Source organism: Pangasianodon hypophthalmus, chromosome 7 (genome assembly GCF_027358585.1).
Source record: "Pangasianodon hypophthalmus isolate fPanHyp1 chromosome 7, fPanHyp1.pri, whole genome shotgun sequence".
Taxonomy (NCBI): domain Eukaryota; kingdom Metazoa; phylum Chordata; class Actinopteri; order Siluriformes; family Pangasiidae; genus Pangasianodon; species Pangasianodon hypophthalmus.
Genome location: NC_069716.1, coordinates 1,318,218 through 1,328,732, shown reverse-complemented (window position 1 = coordinate 1,328,732; position 10,515 = coordinate 1,318,218). Strand labels below are relative to the sequence as shown.

At 36.6% G+C, this 10,515-nt stretch overlaps 1 protein-coding gene across 1 annotated transcript; it reads left to right on the top strand.

Moving 5' to 3' along the window:
- Nucleotides 1-414: 414 nt before the first annotated feature.
- Nucleotides 415-8,701, top strand: spata4 (spermatogenesis associated 4). The gene is made up of 6 exons (XM_026947450.3): nt 415-627; nt 1,873-2,002; nt 2,925-3,043; nt 4,056-4,276; nt 6,770-6,847; nt 7,268-8,701. The coding sequence occupies exons 1-6, from the start codon at nt 527-529 to the stop codon at nt 7,273-7,275; spliced, it is 657 nt and encodes a 218-aa protein (XP_026803251.3). The 5' UTR covers nt 415-526; the 3' UTR covers nt 7,276-8,701.
- Nucleotides 8,702-10,515: the final 1,814 nt, after the last annotated feature.

The following is a 10,515-nucleotide window of genomic DNA, read 5'->3' as shown; positions in this document are numbered from 1 at the left end:
CAGGTTTAATGGAGTGCGCAAATTGGCCTCAGAATAATAAAATAACAAAAACAAATCGCTAACACTGATGACAGCTAGCAGAGCTGCTGCCGCCATCTTGGAGGCGCCGCCATCTTGGAGACACCGCTCCCTTGTTTTATCCAATCAGAGAGGATTTTAAGAGAGAACTTCTAAAAGTATGTATTTTGATATTTCGGCAAAATGAAACCCTTAAATAAGATAATACCCTCCATAATCTTTGGTGATGTTTAAACACACATGTAGAGGAAAAGAAAGTCAAAGTAAAGAAAACAATAAAATACTCCGTGATTTTTAACGGTTTATTTATTTACAGAGCAGTGTAGTGAGTGTAAATGACCGCCAGGTGGCAGCAGCGCGCTGAGAGTTCTGTTTCCATAGAAACGGCGGCAACAACTCAGGAAGCGAACCGGAAGCGGCCCGAGTTCAATATTAATAAAGCTGAATAAATGTAATTTAATTGAATTGTTTATAATTTAGATATTAATGAATAATTAAATAAATCTGCATGGATTATTCACCGCCGAAGAAGAGAAGCGGACTTCCGCGGGAAGTGTGGAAATGGCTGCAGAGTCTCGAGCTCTCTATTTCACCTAAAAACATCCGGAGGTCAGAAAAATATTAATCTTCATAAATACTCGGATTAAATACATATACACAAATACATATATATTCTCCAGATAAATAAATAAATAATCTTAAAATAAAATAATTTAAATATTCATATATATTCTGATTAAATACATATGTGATTCTCCAAAAGAAAACAATAATAATAATAATAATAATGATCTTAAAATAAAGTAATTGAAATATCCATAAATATTCTGATTAAATACATGTGTGATTCTCCAATAAAAAAAAAAAAAAAAAAATATATATATATATATATATATATATATATATATATATATATATATATATATATAAATATATATATAGATAGATAGATAGATAGATAGATAAAACCATAAATTATAATAATTTAAATATTGATAAATATTTAGATTAAATATGTATGCGATTCTCAAAAAATAATAATCATCATAAATAAGATAATTTAAAAATCTAGACATATAAATACAAATGTAACTTTGTGAGTTTTTATTTATTTGTTTGTTTTATTTTCACTTTTGTCTCATATATAAAATAATACATGAATTTCTTGATATAAAAATATTGTCATTTATATGTAAATACTCATGTGAAAAATTCCAATAATCAATATTACAGAAATAAAATAAAATAATAAAAATAAAAATAAATATTATTCAGACATCACCAGTTTTAGTTAAACAAGACTTTACTGATATAAATGTCAAATTCTCAAACTACAAAAACTTTCTCAAATCATATAAATATAAAATGAACCGTTTAATTCCTTCAAAACAGCACGTGTCTTTTAGCCACCGGGAGAAAAATAAAATTCTTTAAAAAGATCAGCATAGAAGTACAAAAAAACCCTTTTTTAACTCTTTTAAAAATTTTATTTAATTTGATTTTTATCTATCTATATATATATATATTTCCATATTTATCCCATATATAATACATTGTTTTAAATAAAAATGTTGTCACTAATTTAACTACATAATTTAAGGAGCTAAAAATTCCAGTAATTATTAATAAGATTTTATATATTTTAAGCATTATTCACACATCATTATTTTAAAAAAATTATGCTAAAACTACACTAATCAAATTGTAATAATATGAAAAGAGGATGTACAGCATGTAACGTTAAAAGAAATAAATAACAAGCATAATAAATTTAAAGTCTGTGGTTCTACACCTTGTAAAGAGTCCTGCGCGTTCGCTCGTCCGCTCGTGTGTCTGTCTCTCGCTGTGTTTTAGAGATTTCTCTAACGGTTATCTGGTGGCCGAGGTTTTTTCCTGGTATTTCCCCGAGGATTTCTCTCTACACTCGTACGATAACGGAGCGTCACTCGGCACCAAGCAGAGCAACTGGACTCAGATCGAGAAGGTCAGCGTCTGTCCGATTCCACCCTTATTCAAGCCTTCATTAAAACACTGTGTGTGTGTGTGTGTGTGTGTGTGTGTGTGCGGTGCTGTTTTAGTGAACAGGAGTTAGGAGTTACTGTTTCCACTCTGACGTTGATTATTTTCCTATAACAGCACGTCCCCAAGTGTTTTATTCCTCTTATACCACAGCAATTTACCAGTGATTGTGCATTTTTTTCTGTTGTACTTTTTATCCGTTTATAGTCACATTTAATGTTCGAGAAATAAGTTAGTTCCTGTTGTCACTTACGTTATAGCAGCTATAAACACTCGTTCCCTCACCGGTTTCTCTTTATTCTCTGTCTTGAAGTTAATCAGAGAAAAAATAAAACGCAGCTTTTTACATCATGTTAGTGAGAAACCGCAAAGAAGCGTAAACTCCTCTGTCCTGAAGATGTCGGAAAACTTAACGTTACAGCTTTACCTCTGACTGTTACAAAGCGCTGACACTGGAGACTCCTTCCAGAATTGTTAAATAAACATCTTCTGAGAGAAAATTTCACCATAACAATGATTTAAAAAAAAAAAATCAGTTCATTATTATTATTTGGAGCGTCTGCTGTACACGTCCCTGTGAATGAGCTGTTACTATAGAAACGATAACGTATCAGAACGAGCGCATTAATATAAACCTGCACTACTGTCAGAGCTGCTGTTATAGAGAATTAATCAACACCTTCTGACCAATCAGAGTGCAGAATTCAGCAGTGCTGTGGTATAAGTCTAATTAATCAGCACACAATACAAATACTTCTTGTCTGTATGTTTAGGTATGATTTATGATGTGTGTGTGCGTGTGTGTGTGTATGTGTGTGTGCGTGTGTGTGTGTGTGTGTGTGCGCGTGTGTATGTGCGTGTGTGTGTGTGTGTGTGTGTGGAGGCAGGTGCTGGTGAAGCGGCGCGTCAGTTTGATGAAGGAGTCCATTAATGGTACGATTCACTGCAAACCCGGAGCAGCCGAGGCTTTAGTTCAGGAGATTTACACACTACTGACCAACAGGAGGCAAGACACACACACACACACACACACACACATGCACGCACACCACACACACACACACACACACACACACACACACATGCACACACATGCACACACACACACACACCACTAATAGTTACTGATGCTTGCCCTCCTTTTCATTTTACTTTTGTCTGCATTGTGTTCTGTAATATTTATATCAGTTTTATCCTCTGTGTGTTTATGAAATCTGTTTTAATATGTGATATTGAAATATCATTATTACTTTTACATAAAATATATTATATCTGGACTGAACAGTAATTTACAGGCCACAAATACTCATAAAAATACTCAGGTTTCATAATTAACCATCATTTCAAGTGTTTGTTACTGCAGTTCAAAATCTGTCCAGTAGGTGGCGATGATGATTTAACAGTGATCTACAGTGATGGTGCAACTGACCTGAAATCAGCTGTGTGTGAAATAACACCAGTTATTTCTGCAATTATTTTATTTTATTATCGCACAAATGAAAAGTCACAGAGGTGTTTACTCTTCTTAGTGGTTTCTCGGTAACGTGACAAGCTGTGTTTTTGTCTTATTAACTCCAAGAGAGAGAATAAAGAGGCTGGTGAGGGAACGAGTGTTTATAGCTGCTATAACGTAAGTGACAACAGGAACTAACTCGTTTCAGGAATGTAGCGATAAACAGGTAAAAGGTTTAATGTGCTGTTCTTTAATAAATAAAGATTATACCTGGTAAATTGCTGTGGTGTAAGGAAAATAAAACACTTGGGGACGTGCTGTTTTAGGAAAATAATCACTTCAGCTTCGTCACACCACCCCGTCACTCAGTGTTTTACTCATTATAACGAGGTGAAATAAAATGATCTGTTCTTCTTTGCAGAAATCTAGTGGCCTCCCTCCACAATGCAGAGAAGTCAGATTTGTGTTTTTAAATCTGAATCTAAAATCTAAAGAGTCGTCCGAGTCGGTGGTTCGGCGGTACACCACCCCGGGGTTAAACCTCGACTCTGCTTGGTCTCTGCAGGATCCAGAGTGTCCAGGAGGAGGCGCTGGACTTCACCGATCAGCGATATCAGGAGCAGCTGCCCATGGTGGCTCGAGCCACGGCGTCTAAAGCCATCAAAAACAACCTGCGTCTGAGTGAGGAGCTGGCCGAGCCCAACATCAGCACCACCCAGAGGAAAATCCAGAACATCATCCACCGGCACGTGGAGCTCCGGAGAGAGGAGAGGAGCCAGAACCCCCGTAATTAACACACACACACACAATCACACACACACACACATACACAGATTATTAATTTTCCCACTACTGGGAGTGGAAACCTCAGACTTCCACACGACACGATATGATTTCAATTCAGAAGACAACAGTTCGATAATTCCCGATGCCACTGAATCTGCTACGATACGAACACGACACAAATCTGATACGATACGATACAAACACGACACAAATCTGATACGATACGATACAAACACGACACAAATCTGATACGATACGAACACGACACAAATCTGATACGATACAAACACGACACAAATCTGATACGATACGATACAAACACGACACAAATCTGATACGATACAAACATGACACAAATCTGATACGATACAAACACGACACAAATCTGATACGATACAAACACGACACAAATCTGATACGATACAAACACGACACAAATCTGATACGATACAAACATGACACAAATCTGATACGATACGAACACGACACAAATCTGATACGATACAAACATGACACAAATCTGATACGATACGATACAAACACGACACAAATCTGATACGATACAAACACGACACAAATCTGATACGATACAAACATGACACAAATCTGATACGATACGATACAAACACTACACAAATCTGATACGATACAAACACGACACAAATCTGATACGATACAAACATGACACAAATCTGATACGATACAAACACGACACAAATCTGATACGATACAAACATGACACAAATCTGATACGATACGATACAAACACTACACAAATCTGATACGATACAAACACGACACAAATCTGATACGATACAAACACGACACAAATCTGATACGATACAAACACGACACAAATCTGATACGATACAAACACGACACAAATCTGATACGATACAAACATGACACAAATCTGATACGATAAGATACAAACACGACACAAATCTGATACGATACAAACATGACACAAATCTGATACGATACGAACACGACACAAATCTGATACGATACGAACACGACACAAATCTGATACGATACGATACAAACACGACACAAATCTGATACGATACGATACAAACACGACACAAATCTGATACGATACGATACGAACACGACACAAATCTGATACGATACGATACAAACACGACACAAATCTGATACGATACGATACGAACACGACACAAATCTGATACGATACGATACAAACACGACACAAATCTGATACGATACGATACGAACACGACACAAATCTGATACGATACGATACAAACACGACACAAATCTGATACGATACGATACAAACACGACACAAATCTGATACGATACGATACGAACACGACACAAATCTGATACGATGCGATACGAACACGACACAAATCTGATACGATGCGATACGAACACGACACAAATCTGATACGATGCGATACGAACACGACACAAATCTGATACGGTACGATACGAACACGACACAAATCTGATACGATGCGATACGAACACGACACAAATCTGATACGGTACGATACGAACACGACACAAATCTGATACGATACGATACGAACACGACACAAATCTGATACGATACGAATGTTACACGATACAGTTTAATATCCTCTGATCAATATGTGACTTTGTTCAGATTCTGGAGCAGGCCTCCTGTTAATTCGTGAATGATGATGACGTAGAGAAGGACTATTTTAAAAGTATCAGAGTTACAGACGTTTAGCACTTGAGAGCTACATTAGCTACTTTTGTACTGATATTTGAATGTTGAAAAGTTTTTCCTTTTTTTTTTGAAAAAAGTTAGCTTTCTAACTGAAAGTTCTGAGTCTGAGGAGATGAACCGCTCTTGGTGGAATTTCCAGATTTAATATTATTCGTAATTCTCACATGACGGAAAAAACAATGTTCATGTAATTACAATGATGCAGTGTTGTTCTTGGACCCCAAAGATCACTGCTTGTATGTATTTATTATTATTATTATTATTATTGTTATTATTATTATTAATACTATTATTCATGGTGTATTTGACATTGTTTGTGATTTTGATATCTTTAGTGTATTTTAGTGATATTTAATAAGTTGTTTTAGGAAATCTTGCTTAAAACACTATCATTTTTTCCCTTTCCTTTGTGGAAATCTCCCACTTTTCATAAATACTTTATAGATTCAGTTTCTCAGACCAGATTTCAGGGTTTGAAGGAAAAATTATGAATCTGAGGAGATAATAAACATCAATGTCCGTGTAAATATAGTGATACGATGTAGTGCTTGGGCCCAAAGATCAATATTGTTATTATTATTATTATTAGTAGTAGTAGTAGTAGTATTAGTATTAGTAGTAGTATTAATTGCTATGTAATTTTTTACATTTAATTTATTTATTGTTGCGTTATTAATGGAGTGACAGTTTATTGTACATTTTGGTTTGTTTATTTTTTTTTTTTTTGTTGTGTAGTGATGTGAGTTTTACTTTCTGTTTTTGTCTAACAGAGCGTTTTAATGTGAAGCCCACGCTGGGAGAGCAGGCCGTCCGACTACCACCGTCACACACACACACCGCCAGCACCAGTAAGATCACAGCATTTCCAAGATTTACCAACACACAACACAACAGAGAAATCACAGCAGCAGCAGCGAGACGCTAGGATAAAAACTCGACTGGTGAATCAGGTTTCGAGTTTCGAAGCTTCACCAGTTTGTTAGCGTCAGTGTTCAGCTGGACCGATAAGTAGCCCAGATGTCCAGGACGAGCAGATTACACTGTGTATCAAGCGCATTAATATAAACCTGTGATTTGCAGCTGCACTACTGTCAGAGCTGCTGTTATAGAAAATTAATCAACACCTTCTGACCAATCAGAATGCAGAACTCAGCAGCGCTGTGGGATAACGGAAATTAATTCACTCAGGGATCTTACAAAGCAGCGAGTCTGATTATTGGTAATGCTGATTAACTCTGTTTTGTGTGTGTGTGTGTGTGTTTATCCAGCATGGTGACTGATGGGAGTCGCAACACGCTCTGCAGGGATCGGATTCCGTCTCCGGCTCTACTTTGGAAATAAAGATATTTTAGGAAAAGACGATTAAATAATAAATATTTACTGAACGCACACAATCTCCACTTCACAGCACATTAGCCTCCGGTTTGGCATCATGACGAGTGTGTAATGAGACATGCACTTTTTTTTTTTGTGTTTAATAATTTAAGCTTCCATTACTTTTTAGCTACATTAGCTTTGTAGCTTCAGAGCAAAAAAAAAAAAATTCAGACACTGAAGATTCAATTCAATTCAATTCAATTCATTTTTATTTGTATAGCGCTTTTTTACAAAGGTCATTGTCTCAAAGCAGCTTTACACAAACAAAAGTAAAGTGAAGTGTGTGTGTGTGACGTCTCTGATGAGCAAGGTGTTTTAGCTAATCGAGTGTGTTTAGGGGAAACTTAAAGAACTTACAGAACGTCTGAGTATTGTGCTTTATGAAATGACATGTTGCAAGTGTCCATGACCAATAATAAGCATCACTAAATAAATCAACATACACAAACATGTTTATTTCTGTAGTTTTATATACATTCTTAAAATGTTTGATAAAATATTAAAATATTTGGGGGAAATCAGATACACAACCTCGCAGTAGGGAAAAATTAAATGAACATGGTGAATTTTTAATTTGCTGTGTCAGCTATAGTTAGCTGCTTGAGATCTCTTCGCTTTTTAACTTTAATTTCATTATTTATTATTTATACCTCTTGGGTTTTTCTCTTGGTTTGGGCTACAGAGCGTTACCACGATCTGTAATATACCACACTGGATTTTCATAATAATAATATATCACTTGTAAAGTGAACCTGAACTTGGAATTAAAAAAAAAAAAAAAGATCTACAATTAAATTATATTTCCAGCTGTTTCTGTATTGTGTTACAGGAAAAACTAATTAATTGTTTCATAAAGTCTGTGTTTTTGTCCTTATTTCTTAATATTATGGACATCAATATGACAGAAATAATATACAGTATAGAATAAAAGTAGTTTTGGAGATATTTTAATTTTAATTCTAATTTTAATGTTTGTCACTTCCAGGAAAATGATGAAAAATATTTTGATGACTCATCATGTACTAGTCTTGTGTTCATCCTATCAAATACTCTCTAGAACGTATAAGCCCCGCCCCCAGGGGTGTGTCTTGCTGTACAGTCGTGGCTCGTTTGCAGTAAACATGGTCCATCTGTGTATTCCCTTTTCCACCCGAAAATAAATATTTGGAGTTTATTCATGTGGAAGAGGGCGGAGTTTGTGTGATTTGGCAGTCATGTGACTTAGAGGAGTGTTTTACCAACTTGGAGATGTTTAATGCCAGAATGTCGCTTCCTCAAAATGATGGAGAGTCAGTAATATCATTTTATCCATTTTATACACGTCAGATGTCTCCTGCGACTCTCCATCACCATCAGTGCCGCTGACGCTCGACCTCGCCTCAAACACGTACGCCGTAACTCTAAAACCACGCCGTCTCATCGTCTATGACATCGTCCCCGGTAAAGTGGACAGCCGTGGGTGAAGAAATTGAAAGTCTCTTGTTAAACTCTTCTCCATATTTAGCTAGTTTGCTAAGTTACTGTCAAGTTGGTTTTGGTTTTTCTCGAACGCTATTGGATGTTGTCTAAATCAATCGAGCGCTTCAACACGCCGTCACTCTGACTTCCTGTTTCTGAAGGAAATGCATCAACATACAGAATCAAATCACAGCTCTCCTAGCTTTATTTTTTTTTTAAATGTGGGGATTTGGAGACTCCTCTGGTAGAAAGATGTCCTTACAAGCGACTCAGTGAAAAAACTGTTCCAAATCAACTTCACTTTCATTTAGACCTCTTTTTTTTTAGACCTCAAACTTGCGTTTTCTCTCCATTTAGAGCTACAGTTCACTCACTTCACTCCGTTTCACTGAAATCCATCAACTGCTGCTGCGCTGGAGTACAACTGAAGCTTGAAAGGTTTATGATTTTCAGTAAAACTCCATAATTGCCACTTTGCTTTCTTTAGGTATCCATAGCAACAAGAGTGAACAATCACTCAGGAAGACAGGATGTGATATAACACAGATTCTCAGCGGCCATGTGTGTGTCTATTTGTGTGTGTGTGTCTTGCAGAGTTCTGCAAAATTCGGAGGTGATCCGTTTTATGGATCTGCGCCGGATTTGCGCCGGATCTGCGCCGGATCAGATTTAGCACATTGAACATCTGCTGAACCGGCATAGATCCGGTTCAGACTTGAGTGCTTCTTGTCCTCACAGCCACTTCCTGTATTATGAATTATTCATAAAACTAATTCCTCAAAAAAAAAATCATTTATTAAGAAAATGATAACTGTTATCACCTCAGCACTTTTTGCAAACATAAATGCACACACGTGTCTGTGTCGCTGCCTCGTGGCGAGGCAACACATCAGTATGTTTCCATGGTAACTGAGGAATCAAGGCATGAGAACGCAGGGAATCGAGATGGTAGGGCTCACTATGAGCTTCTCAAGACACACGCACTCACATAAGTGTATTGTGTGTCTGTGTGTGTGTGTGTGTGTGTAACATGTTCGAATGCCAGCTAACTGCATGCAGACGGCTAGCTGCCCTCGTAGAGATCACACGGCCATCTGCTGTGTGCTTTCTCATCTGTGCCTGTAGTGCTAAGTAGGGATACATGCATACGTGTGTGTGTGTGTGCGTGTGTGTGTGTGTGTGTGTGTGTATTTGTGCGTGACAATGGGACGTTTAGTCACATATCGCAGTCACACTAGAACATGTTTAGCCTGAATGTATGTGCTGTTCATTAGTCTTGGACCTACAGTCACTGCCCACTGAACACACACACACACACACACACACACAGAGGAGCCAAGACTCCTACCACTTTTCCTCTCCCACAGATCTTGTGAGCATCACAGGCTGCTCAGAAAAGCAGCAGCATCAAAGCCAAGGGTGTGGCCACTGTCTTATTATTATTATTATTGTTATTATTATTATTATTATTATTATTATTATTATTATTATTATTATTACTATTATTTGGTGTACATATTATTTATTTTTTCAATGTGAATGAAATTTCATTTCAATACGCAATACCTTATTGTAAGTGCATACAACTTTGTACGCTGTGAAATGTGTAGATAATAATTGTACATGAATAAATAATTTCACACACACACACACACACACACACATACATTCCATTCGTCAC

Bases quoted from the DNA above. Each gene is read 5' to 3' on its own strand.
- spata4 (XM_026947450.3), top strand. From the start codon at position 527: ATGGATTATTCACCGCCGAAGAAGAGAAGCGGACTTCCGCGGGAAGTG. The intron at 3,044-4,055 runs GCAAGACACACA...TGGTCTCTGCAG, and splicing joins ACACTACTGACCAACAGGAG to GATCCAGAGTGTCCAGGAGG. The intron at 4,277-6,769 runs GTAATTAACACA...TTTGTCTAACAG, and splicing joins GGAGAGGAGCCAGAACCCCC to AGCGTTTTAATGTGAAGCCC.